This window comes from Dermacentor silvarum, chromosome 1 (genome assembly GCF_013339745.2).
Source record: "Dermacentor silvarum isolate Dsil-2018 chromosome 1, BIME_Dsil_1.4, whole genome shotgun sequence".
NCBI classification, from domain to species: domain Eukaryota; kingdom Metazoa; phylum Arthropoda; class Arachnida; order Ixodida; family Ixodidae; genus Dermacentor; species Dermacentor silvarum.
This window is the reverse complement of record NC_051154.1, coordinates 215,397,447-215,413,909: the sequence shown is the minus strand read 5'-3', so window position 1 is coordinate 215,413,909 and position 16,463 is coordinate 215,397,447. Positions and strand designations below refer to the sequence as shown.

Sequence of the window (16,463 nt, the reverse complement as noted above, 5' to 3'; positions counted from 1 at the left end):
CAGCGTAATCAAAGTATCCATTCGTAAAAAAAAATTGTCACTGGTCAGAGCCCCTCGCTGAGGTAGCGTTCACTGTCACATTATCTTGAGCGCGATCGTGCAAACCTATTGCCAACAAGCATTTGTGCGAATCTATTTTGCCCCGCATATCACTTCTAAGGGATGGAAGGAATGACGGAAGTGCCGCTGTAATACAGTAACACACAGAGATGTCAAAACCGGCTGTTCTCTAAAACATGCATATACAAATACAAGAACCTTACCTTAAAATTGTCAGGGCCATCGGAAGCCCGACCACAATGAATATTTGCAGATCAGCACAAACGTACCACAAATGGTTGAGGCACTGCAACAAAATTCTTCACATGAAATAGCGATGCCGCAAGAGTGTTACAAACTCACCCAATACAGAAAATGAATTGCATAGCGGCATATGTATACAGGGTTAGTAACTCACTCTAATTTCGAGAACTAGATCACACACTCTTAAATCTTGTTTTATCATAAGCTATCAATTTTCATTTTTCGTCATCTGCACAAAGAGGTATCTGTTGAAGGTTTAACTGCTGACAATATTATCAATACTAGCCAAAACAAATTTGCAGATTTTCACAACCTTCTACTCCCAAAAGCTCGAACTGACTATGAGAAGCAAACCGCACATTTTACCGAGATATCCAACCGGAATACCATCTCATGTGAAATCAAATCATGTTCATGATTGAATTCATTTTCTCGCAGAATCAGGAAATGCTTGCTAGAAAAGATACTCGGTTAATTGTTAATGCGCAGCACATACAGGGTGTTTCAGCAAACACTTTCAAAATTTATTTAAGGTTGCCTGGGGCAGATAGCCCCATTCTAGTTAATGAGCTGGTCTACTCAAAGAGGCGGACTTTACTTGCACGAAAAATTGAGATGCATAATCGACAAAAAAACTAAAATCCACTAATTAAAATTTTAACTAATTACCTGATAGCCCATATTGCAATTTACAAGTGTGGCCGTGGAATTCGCAGAGCGGATCCACTTAGAATTAATTCTTAGGATGGCACCAGTTTCGAGATATTAATTCCCGAACTTTGCGGAGAAATGCATTGGCGTTCCAGTTAATATTGTGCTTCAATGCAAAAAGCGACGTTTTTTAAGAACCTAACTGGAACGCCAATGCATTTCTCGGCAAAGTTCGGGAATTAATATTTCGAAACTGGTGTCATCCCGACAATTTGTTCCAAGTGGATCCGCCTTGCGAACTCCACGGCTACAATTTGTAAATTGCAGTATGGGCCATCAGGTAATTAGTTAAAAACTTAATTAGTGAATTTCTGTTAATTATTCAATTATGCATTTCAATTTCTTGTGCAAGTTATGTCCGCCTCTTCGAGTAGACCAGCTCATGAACTAGAATTGTGCTATCTGCCACAGGCAACCTTTAGGAATTTTTGAAAGTGTTCGCTGAAACACCCTGTATATTGTTCTAGTACAACGTCATGTTTATTGGCTTCTTTTTTCTTAACTATTTTGTTTGTCTGTTGTAGTTTCTTTATAATCGTTGTATAACATTTTCTGCCTAAAATTATGTATAATCTGCTGTATAACCTGCTAATTATGTATAAGTGACTGCTGCATGTTACAATTTCACACTATTATTTTTATTAGGGTGTTTTTATTGCTCCGCGCGAGCGTAACTTGTATTTCTGTTTGTAACTCGTCTGACTGTTTTTAACTTTGGTTCATCCTATCTAGTATTTGGCAAATCAGTTCAGCGGAACCAGAATCACTTCCACCTTGAATAAGAAAAACAAAAAAGGGACAAGACGTGCGAAAGTGCCAAAGGAGAACAATACAATTTTAGATACTGCGTTGCGTCAAACATTAAGTTCGCTGATTTCTAATTTTGCCTATGCGACGGCTTAATGCAAACTATTCGTTTGTCTCAATGATATTCAATTTTTACAACACATGGAGTGCCCACAGGCTGACTTTCTACGTAACGTACCCGGTGTGCTCTTCGTGGAACAGGCGAAGCACGAAAATAAATTGAATGAGAGCAGAACCAGTTCCACTACATTGGACCTGGTGCCTGGTGAAGACTACGTTCCAATGCTAGAGCAAGAAATAGGTATAATATGGTTCTCACACAAGTTCAGTGCCACGTGAAGATTACCTCCCCGGAATAAGTACCTTTGCGTTACATCTTAACATTGTAGAACTCGATGTCTTACACAGCACTAAAAGCATGTATCTAGACACTTTTGGTTCTTATATTAGACAAGGTATGATTGAACGAAAACTAACTAGCCCAGCTTAGAGCTATCATGCCCTACATGAGAGCTTTGAGAAGTTTCTTGACCGTATCTTTACTATGTCTGCTGATTCTGAACGTTCACTGGCTGTCCTGTTTCAGGGATGTATTGTTTGCTGGTAGATATACTTGTGGCGAAACGGACGTTCTACCATATAAATAACATTATAGCCATTTGTAATGCTTTAATTTCCATGTCATTTTGGAGGTGCTCGCACGTCTTTTGCCTTGGGAGAGAATAGGCTGTTATGTTGGCGGTAATCGCAGGGTTCCCATTCCCATACACTAATGTGTATCTAACGTGTTAGACATAATGCATGCGAAAGCTAGCCCCTCGCGCGTCGTCCACAACATGTCAGCGTGTCGTTTACTGGACACACTTTTGATGCCTCTGCAAAGTTTTTCGAACTTTTTAACTATCTCATAGCCAATTAAGCTGACTTCTTTTTTTTTTGCCAAAAGTAGCCACATCCTGGTTGCTTGTGAGTTTCTCATTTCCTTCTTTTGCCTCTTTGCCCCCTTCCTGCCGCTTCTTCGCTATCTCGCTTAACGTGCTTGGAGCTTCATTGTAACGCGCCATGTCCAATAAAAAATTAGCGTAGTTTGCGCTGAAGGCGCAATGCTAAAGACAAAGCGAAGCTGATGAGCACCTAGCTAGTCCTGGCTTTTGGGCTAGGCTAAACACTAGCAAGTCATCCCCAGAATTTCCTGAAATTTATTGATTATTGATCAATTATTGATTAGCTATTGTTTGGCTATCGATTGGCTATCGCAAGGTATTGGCCACGTATTTGGGCTAGCCTTAGCCCTACCAAGTCATCCCCAGCATTTTCCGGAATTTGTTGATTATTGATCGATCGATTATCGATTAGCTATTGATTGGCTATCGATTGGTTATCGATGACTGACTAAGCTTAAGTAGTCCTAACCATGCTTAGCTAGACTTAGCCAGGCTCAGCTTCGCTAGTTCATTGCGCTTGGACCCTTTCTGCACTACAGCCAGGATCGGCCCACAATTTCTGTTCACACGTTGCGGACTAACGCTCGGCTTAAACAGCTCCGCTGTTAAAAAAAAACCTCCAGCGTTACCACTCCCTCTCTTTCTGCTACAACTAATCCCTCCTTTAGAACATTTCCACTTGCTTTACACAGCCCTCACCTTTATCTTTCGTACCCGCTTAGGTTCCAAACCCTCAAGGAAGCGGGAGCTGTATAAAACCTATCAATGAAACAGTTGTTCGCCTGACGAAGTCAGGACCCCTTACCAAACCGTTCGCTCCAGGCTAACGGCTCCAAGCAGATGCTACTGCTGTTCGCATGATATTGGCCTGAATTAAAACTCCATCTTCCTTTGACGCCATCGTGTTCCCTGGCCATGGCCATTTTAAACGAGTCGTCAGGGATGACACGGTTGGGCTGTAGTTGTATAAACCTGCTCACTTCTACAGATTTCTTCCTGATTCTTCGCTGTCACTAATAGTTCCACGTTCTTCTATATGCTCCTATGTTCTTCCTTGTTACTAACGATTTTTGTGTAGTAGTGATGAGAATCGTTCTGGGCTTATGCACTTTCCTCGGGATATCTTTTTTTTTTTGCGGGAAGTGTCGAAATGCTTAATGGCCATCATGCGCTTAGGCAGGACTGCAGCTTCTGAAAGAGACAGTGGGAGGCTTTAAGGCATGTAGGTATTTTATTTATTTATTTTTTTTTTTTGCTTGACGTCATTCTTATACTGCAGCAGTTGTGGTGCATTGCGCATTCGGAGCGAAATCATTACAGCCGCTGAATATGTAGCGGAATGAGTATAGCTGTGGTCATGAGTACAACGCAATTCAAGGGCAATCGTCGTTCCAGGGAATGCCATGAAAGAAATGTCCATTAATTTCGTCGGGCTATGGTAAGAGAGCAGCCATACTTCCAGCAGACAAAAGTTTACCTGTATAACATGAGCGATGAGACATGACGATACCCACCGTCTAGATTTTAACAGGATGTGAATATAACTTTTATATATTGCCACATTAAATTCAATTAATGTGCGAAATGCTCGGCGAAAATAGTATAAAATACAGAGTTTTTCACAAAATAGGTATGACCAAAAACATAGTCCTCGCAGTTTTGTTCAGCTACTCAAAACATTTCTGTAGTGCACACAGGCAGCTAGCTAATTAAAGTCAGTTAAGCCAAATTTTATGTAACCGTTCCACGACATAAGTTGTACGTGAGGAAACAGTAGAAGGCCTTGCAAAACAGCCGAATTCAGTTCTTTCTTAGGAGTTACCTTTTACAGGGCTCTTTATTTGATGAAACCCAGCGAACTATAAAAATAAAATTTTAAGTTAAGTTTGGTTGTAGTTACAATGAAGTACCCTGTATAGCTATTCTACAAGGCGTACATGTAAAGTGATTCCACGACACTGCCAAGTTCGCATGAGTAAACATTGTATTCCTGATACTTAGAGGAGCAGTTTTCTGAAGTTGTGATAAAAGGCGAAAGAAGTGAACGAGAATTTTTTTGCTTAGGTTTTTTCTTGTTTTCAATAATTCGTAGCCTATAATAGATAGTATATACGTGTACCAGCGCGCATAAAATTTAGTAGCTCAGAAGTTGTACTGCCCACTTTCGGAAAACGCGCGGATGAGCAACATGACGACAGTCAGCTGTTATGCCTTCTACTGTTTGTTGCACGTGGTGTGCGCGCTTGACAAACATCCTCGCGGTCGGGAGCACTGCCTTGTGGCCATTACCATAGAGTAACATGTATGTTCAACATTTGGCACCCAAATAAGGTTGCCAAATATTATATATTGTCATTTTCACTTTTAACACTTCGTCGTCAACATTTTGATCCAACATCACGTTTTTCTTTAACGTAATTGCACTCCCTGATTGGTCATCGCCAAGGTAATGGTCTCTTTATAACGGCTGCTGGCATCGTCAGTTACGAGCGAATGAGCTATGGCCAATCAGAAAACACTCTCACGTAAGGGAAGTTTCGTGAAACTGAACCCCCTGTGAGGAGGCTAACACCAATAACAACTCGGCAGAGGAGACCACGCAAATGTGGAATGCTGTGTTGTTAGGTCGACTGACCGTGTCATGTTGCCGAGATGGTGCTTTGTGACGCGACCTTGATTGGCCTTATATGTTATGGTTAGTTGCCTTCAGCTATGATTGGACTCAAGGCGATGTATCAGGATGGTCGTAAAGGAAATCTACTGCTCAAGTTTGGACACACACACTCAAAATACTGCACTTCACTCAGGTGTGATGCCCGATTCCTGACGAGTGAGCCATCGTGCCACCATCATGATTCTCTTTGTCAGGTCATCTACTGCAGTTCGTGATTAACGTTAAGGCTTTTTCTCAGCATTCATCTTGTAACACACTGTTTCCAGAATGTAATTATACGTTTTTGCGAAAACTTGCAGCGTGGAAGAAGTTTCAGGAAAGGGTAAGCTGTCATCAACATGAAAGTAGCTCAATCGAAGCTTTGCAGAAAATCCATACGGATTTCTCAGAAAGGAAGTTCCGCGTTTGAAAAAAAAACTAACCCAGGCATTGCGACTTTCCACCAAACCTATTTGCATATTCAGTGCTTCGAGTCTTCGGTTAATTCATTCTCACCCTAACACATGCTAACATCCGTGCTAACTTACTCACTTGAGTGAGTGCCCGGAATCGCCGTGGTAATGATAGGTTTGATCTGTAGACCACGATGAAATTTTCTTTAATTGTGATTCTTTCTGAGGAATCCGCACGTGTGGGTTTTGCAACGAAAACGCCTTTTGTAGCGGCTATATGTCTCAAACACTGCACACTCGTAGTCATATTGTAGAAACGCCGAAATCAAGAGAAATGAATTTTTAACGCAATTTTACAGTTCTCGTTCGGCACTGGTTTTTAAAAAAAAAAAGTACGTAATAACAACGTCATAATAATAATAGCCGTCGTAGGTCTGTCATTAAAAACTGAAGTAGTCTTTGTTAGTTTTTCCTCAGTCCTATTTAGGAAGCAACCCATAAAAATCTCACAAATCAACATGTGCTAACAAATCTGAAAATTTTTATTCCGCAATCCTTTAACAAACTAGTAGCTGTGACATCACGCCGCTATAATTGTGTCATTGTAGTGCTTTGTTTATGAGCTTATTTTATCGTTCAACAAATTTTTCATGTGCAATGTTTTGATTTGGCCGCTAATAAAAGCACAGTGGGGACGCGAAGATTTTAAATTGTGTCTTTTCTGCTTTTTTTTTGTAGGCCCTGATAATAGCGCAGACACTCACGTAGTACAAGGATGAATCTATATAGCATGGCCGATCTAGTCAATTATTTGAGAAAGACATGTCTAATGAAATGTCATATTAGAAACGAAAACGAGGCGGTAAAAGTGAGGCTGCCAAGCCAAATCAACTTCACATTAAATGCTTTTCAGGACAATTCTGTGTGCTCACCATGATGTGCAGTGGCAGGAAGTTGTTCATGAGAGCTGGCACGGCCCAGGGCCTCTGTATGCAGTTTCGCTCGTGCAGGGCTAAGTTGTCCTGATCAGCAGGCCCGTCCACCACCAGGGGCACCAGGTAGAAGCACAGGATCAGAGCCATTGTAGGCAGCGTGACCCTGGATGATTAGAAATATCTGTTAGAAGCCTCAAGTCCTTTAAAAGGCGCAAATGCCTATTCTTTTACGCTTTCCCTCATTGCGCATGTCACCGTACCACACGTCGTTACATGAATTAATAAATGTTGGCTCTCGGAAAGCAGCGTACCCTTTCTAGTGTGTTTGTCTCTCTTATTTTATTATTTTAACAGATGAACTCCCATGTTAGCGCTCTCTTCAGTTACCAGCAATTCGTCGTCGCGAAGAAATGAATCAAGTCAAATGTATACAACTCCAGTAACTAGCAAAAAAAATGTGGTTGATCCCTCTTATATAGGAATCGGTATAGAACACGAAAGTGAAACGTGTCTTCACAGAAGTAGTGTAATGTTTATTGCACATTGATATATAATGTCTATTGGTGTTTTGTGGCTAAAGCGCCCTTAGGCGTTGATGCACCCACGCTGACGCCTGGTGGCACGTCTCCTCCATCACGACTACCAACGTCGATGACCAGTGAGCAACCGTCGTGCATATGGAAGCTGCACTACGCTGCACACGCTAGCACAACGCGAAAGACGAAGCACGTAACTGACACACTAATACAACGCGCAAGACAAAGCACGTAACTGAATCGTCACCGAGTCAAATCAGCGCGTACAGCGCGTCGTAATTGCAGCCTCCGCGATCAACTTCAGAAACATTTTCAGAGCTAATTGCCGAGGCCACGCTCCGCTGTGCTGAGTACGGTGAACGCCACCTAGGTGGCGTTGGTAGTGCTTCTTGATGCCAGCGTCCCTTCGAATGCTGGCATCGAGGCGTCGTAGTGCTGAGACCACCGAAGCGTTCACTGTCGGTGCGCGTTAGTGTCATAATGCAGTACTTCTCTTTTCTGCTCGTAGGCGGCGGCACCGCCCCGAGCAAGAGCGCGGGTACACGGAGGAGTGTTAGATATATAAGGCGCGTCTGTGTAGCTCTCTGCAAATGCGTTTGTGGCGCAATGGGTTAAACGCTCGGCGATCTATCGTCGCGGACCGAGAGGTCATGGGTTCGATTTCCAAATTTTCCATGTTTGTGGAACTTTTTCTTCTGGTTTCTTTCTTTGTATTATGTTCGTGTACATTGTAAGCTGACGTATTTCCGTGACGGAAATACGTCAGTGAAGTCTTGGTGGACCCCGGCATAAAACACTTTCGTGTTAAAAAAAGTCAACGTTCCTAGAGATACCGTTCGACAGACATGATTTGCCTGTTTGGTATAATTGAAACAAAGGCAATTCAAGAATAGAAAATCATGTTGTTCATAATTCAACGTCACAAGTTTATTGGTCCAACCAAAAGCTCATGCACCAATGACATAGATGTTTACACAAACGTCAACATTATGGCAGCACCGAATAGCGTTAAGATTTCCTAGAAAGCTGTTCAGAACATCGATATGTCTTCTTTACGCTACGTCTATTGACCATGGCCCTAAAACATTAAGCAGACAAGGCTCTTTCTCCTCATTGTACACCATTTCACATCGGAAATTCAAAGTCCCGCGAAATCCACTGAGAGTCCCAAGAAGAGTCAGTCAAATCCAACGAAGCCTCGCGGATACAATACAGCGAGCTGCAGAAACCACCCTACACGGTGGCTCAGTGACTACGGAGTTCTGCATGCGGAGCGCGAGGTCGCTCGTTCAATTCCCGGCTCCGACGGCCTCATTCAGATGAAGACAAAATGCGAAAACGGTCATGTATCGAGCTTAGCAAGATGGCATATTGTACCGTTACAACATGTACCCTGACGGCCCTGAACTGCTGCTGGTCATTCCCAAGCATATACGTGAGAGTGCACTCTCACAGTTGCATGATTGTCCTACCGCTGGTCATCTGGGAGTCTCAAAGACATTTGATCGTGTTCTGCTTCATTTCTTTTGGCCCGGTATTTAGCGTTCAGTTTGCCGTTACGTCGCCTCCTGTAAATCTTGTCAGCACCGCAAAAAACCAGCAGCCCTACCAGCTGGCCGTCATCAGCCCATTGAAATACCATCTGAGCCTTTCTTTCGGGTTGGTCTTGGTCTACTTGGCCTCTTTCCTCTATCGCTTAGTGGGAACAAGTGGATAGCAGTTGCTACGGACGACACCCCCCCCCCCCCCTTACGCGATCACGCGGGCTCTCCCTACCAGTTGTGCAACCGAGGTCGCTGAATTCCTTCTCGAAGCAGTGATACTTCACCACGGCGCTCCCCGACAACTCCTTATCGACCGGGGCCGCTACTTTCACTAACACGTTGTCCAGAACGTCTTGCACACCTGCGCTACAAAGCACAAGTTTACAAAGGTGTATCATCCTCAGACCAACGGCCTCATAGAGCGGCTCAATCGAACTATCACAGAAATGCTCGCTATGTACGTCTCTACCGACCACCGTGACTGGAATGCCATTCTACCGTTCGTCACTTTCGCCTACAATACGCCCCGCCATGATTCTGCTGGTTTCTCTCCATTTTCTTTTTTCTTGTATGGACGAGACCCTATACTACCGTTTGACACGATCCTCCCAGCCGTTCTCGATACGACGTCAGAATATGCCCGTGATGCCATATCTAGAGCTGCAGAGGCACGTGAGGTTGGACGCCTGCGTCTGACCACTTCCGAGGAAAAGCAACGACGCATATATGACGCTCGTCACCGCGGTGTCCACTTTAACCCTGGTGACATCGTGCTTCTTTGGAAACCAGCAGGGCGAGTTGGTCTTTGTGAGAAGCTGATTTCGCCCTATTCAGGCCCGTACCGTGCCTTGCATCAATAAGTGACAGACGTGGCCTACGAGATACCACCTCTTGATACCTCCACACCGTGATCCTCCTCTGATATCGTTCACGTCGCTCGACTAAAGCGATATCACTCGAACCTACCAAGCGCCGGGACAGCGGCTTCGCCACCGGGGTCATGTTACGAGGCGCTGCAGTAGCGAACGATGATGACAGGACTGACGAAGACGACGATCGCCGATAGTCACGCCACTTGCTTCATCTTGTATGCCTGTCTTCTGCCCGTTGTATATATCTATATATCTTGTAAATATATTGTCAAGCGTCCTTTGCTCCCGTAACAATGTATATATATATATATATATATATATATATATATATATATATATATATATATATATATATTACACTCTTCTTTCACGGATCCGCTGTGCACATAACACCGTCTTCTGGCGAATACTACCCGTAAAATTATATATACGCGCTGCATCGCTCTTTTTTCATACTTTAGCGCATGTCAAGCACGTAAGTTAATTAATGCTACGAGTATATAATTTACGGCGAGTTCATACATCTGCATTAACAATTGCACAATGGACGGAAAAAATAAGGATTCTTTTTGACTGCCCCTTGTACGGTTCAGCTTTTTGTTATCTCGAATGATGATGCATGATGCATTGTAGATTGCGAAATCATGTGTCATATTGTTTATGACATTCTGAAGGTGCCGCAAATTCACGAACATAACGAAGATAACAGAAAAACAACTCTATGCTTGATTTCCGGAACAAGTTCTCATCACCATACACGTGACGATTCATTGTTTCGTAATACCAAGCCACATATTTTCTAAACGTTGTCAATATCACTACCTCAAGTAAATCACTTTCGCACTTTCCGTCACGGTAGTCGTTTATTTTAAACCCAGAACACCGTAAGTGTAAGAATCAGATACGATCTAGCAGCACATGCTAATGTGGGAAAAACACAGAGTGGTGAGAAACGATGGCCTGCAAAAAACAGGAAGCATTTCCTGATTATGTTGCTGACTTACGTTGCTTTTTCGAGAATTAACGCGTGTGTCCCGAGCTCCTACAGCTTTAACGTGTAAAAATTGCCATTTCATCATGACGCGCTCACTAATGTGTGCAGCGCCTCGGACGTCATTGCGTACTCATATTGAGATTGACGTAAAGAGGTAAACCCCGGGACGGCCGCCGCCTTCTCTCCAGAATAGTCAATAAACTACCGGCGTACGTACCTCATGTATCGTTTTATGATTCCCACCAGGTATACTGTTCCTATGCTTCTTCTGCTTGTTGAAGTCTTTGGATTTGGCACCATAAATGGCAGCACGAACCCGCTGTGAAGAGGAAATGTATGCTTTAAGAATTCGTCCAAAGGAAGGTTGCAGAATGTTGTAGTAACCCGACACATTGCATTTCTGCATACTACCTGCGACATGTTTTTAGAAGTGCGGAATGGGTTACATGTTGTTGACTCAGCAGCCAGATAATTGGATAAGAAATTGATTGAGGAAGCTTCAAACTTCATGAAGAAACTGGTTGCTTTATTATTATTTCCACAAATCACCTGTGCAATTATTAAAGGAGAAACAATTTATAACTGTCTGCTACCAACTTCTTGTCAGAGTGTGTGCAGGAATTTGTGTCATCGCCGGCTTAACTTGATTGCACGAAGACAGGAAGGGGGGCGACAGAATAAAGCAAAGGCAGGGGGTTAACCAAACGCATGTCCAGTTTGCCTACCTTCCACAGCGGAAAGGGCACAAAGGGGCGAAAAGAAATTACAGCAATGCTCTCGCCAATGCTACAACGCACACGGCCAAGGATTAACCCTTGTCTGCCCTAGTGATTACTACAAACACGAATACTTTCCAAGGCATATCCGACACGGAAAAGACGAAAAACTAAGCTACCCTAAGAAATCTGCATGCCAGAAGCTAATTGCGAAATTTATGTAAGCTCAGTCAGGAGAGAGGTTTTGCAACAGGGGCTTTGCGGTTCTTTCCGGTGAGATGTTCAGATTGAAAGCGTGTGATGGATTTCTTCAGTGTTCGAATTCTGTGATACTGTACCCATGGCCAAAATTAAGAACTGTGCGAGAGACCTTTGCGAAAAGCTCGAACTTCCTAGAGTTCTCTCCAAAATTCCCAAGAGCAAGAAGCATTTGCTTGAAATGTTCTTTAGCACGAAAACGCTAATGTCAGAATTTTCTTTCCGTGTAATTATTTCCAAAAATGGTATGTGGCAGAAATCTTCTGCATTATTCTTGCAAGAAAAACTTAAGCTCCTGAAAATTGACGATGTTTATTTAGTGGGAAGCTCTGAAGACGTCCTCAAGCTTGTAAGCTCCCTCATGGACACAGGTCTTCATGCTCTTTCCATTGATAAAAAAAGACCTATACTATCCATTACCACATCACCAGTTGCTAGCATGTATTACTAACAGAATTGAATAATTCGGCTGGATTCATTTTGAAGACTCGTCCGGTGTACCAGCAAGGTTTTTTTAGAACTCTTATCATTTTACTTGAAGTCGACTTACATCCTATGGGACGGACAGCCATTTACTTAGAAACAAGGGGCGCGTATACAAGGGGCGTGTATAGGCTACTACATTGCTCTGATTTGGAATAAGCGTTTTTAGAAAAACTTGACAGCCATTTACTCAGAAACAAGGGGCGTGTATAGGCTACTGCATTGCTCTGATTTGGAGTGACCTTTTTTAGCAAAACTTGACAGGGAGCTGCCTAGGCTTGCTGCTGGCGCAGGAGTCCTTAGAACTTTTAGGTATGTCGACAATCTTCTGATAATCCTAAACTGCGAATATGTTCCCTCTGAACGCTTCATGAATAACCTATTTACCATGTTTCGACAGTGTCTGAAACCTTCGTCACTAACCTGTGAATTGCCTAACCATGACAGAAAGCTACGCTTTTTTGACATTATGTTTACGTTCCATGCTAACCGAACATGCTGGCGATATAAACCACGAGGTAGTAAACAGCTGTTGCCGTATAGTTCAGCTCATTCCAAAATAGTGAAGACAAGCATCGTAGGTCTATGCCTTGAGAATGCTCTTAAATAATCATTTGGTCACTTAATGATGGACAGTCTCTGCAGTCAGTCTTCCCGCCTTTTGGAAGCAGGATACCCCTTGCACATTCAGGTGGCAGTCCTGGAAGACTTCACTAGGAAGTTTCGTTCGGGTGACAAAATCAACATTCCGATTATCGCGAAAGATCGGAAGAGTAGCTGTCGTTTCATATTTACACAACATTTCGAAGTCGCCTGAAAAAGCATGGAAGAAAGGGCTAACGTCAAAGCAGTGTTTTCGGCCCCGTTCAAGTTAAAAAGCTATTTGTAAGGCCAGAAATGTTCCACAAGTTAATATGCACGCCTGCAAGAAGCGGCATAGAACACGATTTGTAAATTGCAATGAATCAGTAGTATACAAAATACCTCTTTCTTGTTGTAAGCAGTACGTAGGGCAAACGAGCCGTTGCCTAATCTAGAGATTAAGGGAGCATTCGAACAATGTTAAGAAGGGACGCGATGGGTAGCTAACACTTTGCAGCACGTGTGGATGCGAACCAGTTTTCCAAAATACCGCGGTGTTATCGTCACACAGATATGAACTAACAACAGAGAGAGAGACAGAGAAGGGAGGAAGAAAAGGCAGGGAGGTTAACCAGACCTAGTCCAGTTTACTACCCTACACATGGGGAGGGGAAAAGACTAATCATTGAAGCAGCGAAGATTGCAACATTGGGAACGGATTGTGTCAGCACTCTCTATCTCGTTGACTGACATAGAATTGTCATTTTTAAATGTTTCCTAGCGTAACTTGATTGTGTGACCACTTTTGGGCATATACTTGAGTCGAAAGGAAGGGGAAAAGCCATATCGGTGCGCATGCCATTTGCTGTGGCATAGGGGTGTCATGTATGTATGCATTTGTGCCACGGTTTGAAATAAACCAATTGTTGAAAGTTATCACTCGTGTCGTGTCCTCCTCTACTGTCCTCGCCTGTTCCAGTGCTTCACATCTTTAGTATAATTAATTGACTCTCGGCTATGACTGCGGATATTATGGTAGCTGGCACTTAACAGCGTATTACGGTTTCTTTTCTAACGTTTTTTTTTTTCGATATTTATGCTTTTATTGCGGGCAGCAGAATAGTCGTGTTATTTATTAATATTTTCAGCTTTTTTCACGCTCTTACAAGTAATAGGTCACAAGGGGAGTGCTGTGATTCGTACCAGTAATCCCTACTAGTAAACCCGAGGGTGTGGTGGTGGTGGTGGGGTGGTGGTGGTGGTGGGATCGTGTGTTGTAGCTGCAGGTGGGTTTAGCCTGGCAATCGAGCCCATCAATCGCTCCGCCTGAGCGTCTATTTCCCTATCATTGGGGCATTTACCACTTGTCAAACAGATCAGTGCCTCTTAGAAACGTAAGGAGGAGGCGTGAAGCTTCCTTGTGGGTTATACCGGATCTTTCTGGAAACACAAGGTGTTGCAGGCACGCATGTAGAAGGCCTTTCTTCTGTAGGAGGTTCTCAAGAAGAGCCCCCTTTCACCACGCTAACTTGGGCACGACCACAGAAAGCGTTCGATGTTTCCTGCCTCGTCGCAAGACGTACAGAGCGAAGAATCGGTACGTCCCGTCATGAATAACTATGCAGGGGTATATGCAGATCCTGTTCTTATTCGATGCAGTAGAAAGGCTTCCTCTTGACGAAACCACCTTCATTACTTTTTGGTAATTTGACTTCATGTGGATTTGAGAGAGCTGCGTATGCCAGAGCACCAACTTCGTCATTTCCAGCAATCTCTACGTGAGAGAGAATCCACAGAAACTTTACTATGCAGCCTTTTTGTTGAGGTATCTCACGAATGATAGGGACTTGTGTGGGAACTTGCTGAATGGTAGACCGCGGCAAAGTTGTTGCGATGCAGACTTAAATGCCACAAGGAGTGCGACGCATTGTGCAGGCAAACTCTTTAGCTTTCGTAGGACAACAGCTATTTCCACGCTCTCTACAACCATTGATGAGATCAGACGGTCCAACCGGTTTGATCATGTCGTACTGAAAGAAGGTATACGAAGCACAGCTGCGCAGTAGTCTGCGTTAGCTTTGACCGACCAGTATGTGCATACTTGGAGGTGGTTCGGATAATTCGTGGTTAGGAGCACCAGAACGAAGGACTTCACTTCTCCAGATGAAATTGTATTCTTTGAATGTATTCCCGGTACGCTTAAGCTGCAAGTTATATGTTCAACAGTCCAGGGTGGGTTTATCTTTGCCTGTGTCTCGAGCAGCGCAATCCTAAAGCGCGAAGCTTGTTCAGCGCTGCATAAACCTTAGAAAGTTATACTTACCTTAGAAAAAAGAAGGTGGAGACGCTCAGAACGGCGTTTGGCAGTGCCTGAGAACCAGGTTTGGCGAAAATTTCTAAAAGCGAAAATAAGTCATCTGCCAAAAGAGAAAAAAATATACTGATCAGAACAACAGGATAAAATGAATTTTACATTACGTAAGAGCGCATTTCAACTCACAGCTCCCCGAAAAAAAAGCTTAGATTCAGTCTGCACGCTAAATTTAGGAAATTGCATGTGCAATTACTCTGTTGGGGGATTAACGAAGCTAATACACATTATGGTAACCGATATATTGGCATCTCAGCTTGAAGGTACGTTTATTATTGCTCAACGCACACCTTCCAATCAGCTATAAACAAAAGCCATGCAAACTGGAAGCATGCTCATTCCTAGGCTTTAAGGAAGCCCTCACGTGTAAACTTCATATTATTTGTTGGCAGGTAAATGTCAAAGTCTGTCGTGTAAATCGCTAGCACGTTTGCACTGCTTTTCTTTTTTTTCTCAAACGTTTTATAGACTTAATTATTTGCTCCGCCACAACTTTTTTTTTCAACTCGCAGAACTGGACAGATCTTTAGCCTCAAAGCGTCTACAGTCCTTTGTTTCCAACAAGAGCTGGTGTCACAGCACTAATATCTTCATTTGTTGGAATGTGTACATCAAGGACAATTATCTTATACGGTGCGTAACTTTCAGCGAAATCTTCAAGAAAAGGTTGTCTACGTATGAAAGAGCAATCTTGTAGAGCTCTAAATTTTGAAGTCTCATTTTTGTCCTGCCTAATGCTTATGTGCGATAGCACAGAAACATTAGTGCTCTTGGGCGATATTATAGGCTGTTCATTTTTAAGTATTACGGAATTTTTAGAAATCTCCTGTGGGAGGTAGCATAATTCTTATCATTGAACTGGGTTATTCGATGAGGCGGACATTATAGCAAGAAAAATCAAAACACATATTCCACTAATTACCAAAAATTTACTAATTAACTTCTTAGTTCATTACTTTACGACACATATTGCAATTTACGAACTATAGCCGGTGAGCTTGTCAGGCGTATCCACTTAGAAGGAATTTACAGAATGACACCAGTTTGGAGATATGCGCCATCAAAGTCGCCGTAAATATGCACTGTAGTTCCACTTACTTTTTTACCAAAAATGTTGTTTTATACATTGAAACACAAAAGTAACTGGAGCGCCCATGTATTTCGTCCCACACTTTGGGAAATAATATCTAGAAACTGGTGTCATCCTGGAAATTCATTTCAAGTGGATGCGTCTTGCAAACTCACCGGCTACAATTCGTAAATTGCAATATCTGTCGTAAAGTAATTAACTAAGAAGCGTATTAGCCAATTTTTGTCAATTAGTTGAATATGTGTTTATTT

The 16,463-nt window shown here is 42.9% G+C and overlaps 1 protein-coding gene across 1 annotated transcript; it reads right to left on the bottom strand.

Moving 5' to 3' along the window:
• Positions 1-155: 155 nt before the first annotated feature.
• LOC119436930 (uncharacterized) lies at positions 156-15,169 on the bottom strand. The gene is made up of 5 exons (XM_049660013.1): positions 15,075-15,169; positions 10,930-11,031; positions 6,764-6,929; positions 264-346; positions 156-186 (listed from the first exon to the last, which is right to left on the bottom strand). The coding sequence occupies exons 2-5, from the start codon at positions 11,010-11,012 to the stop codon at positions 156-158; spliced, it is 363 nt and encodes a 120-aa protein (XP_049515970.1). The 5' UTR covers positions 11,013-11,031; positions 15,075-15,169.
• Between the last annotated feature and the right edge of the window lie 1,294 nt (positions 15,170-16,463).

Coding starts and splice junctions, on each gene's coding strand:
- LOC119436930 (XM_049660013.1), bottom strand. CDS start 11,012: ATGGTGCCAAATCCAAAGACTTCAACAAGCAGAAGAAGCATAGGAACA. Junction 6,930..10,929: donor ATCATAAAACGATACATGAG/GTACGTACGCCG, acceptor CTAATCATCCAG/GGTCACGCTGCCTACAATGG. Junction 187..263: donor ATGGCCCTGACAATTTTAAG/GTAAGGTTCTTG, acceptor ACTGTATTACAG/CGGCACTTCCGTCATTCCTT.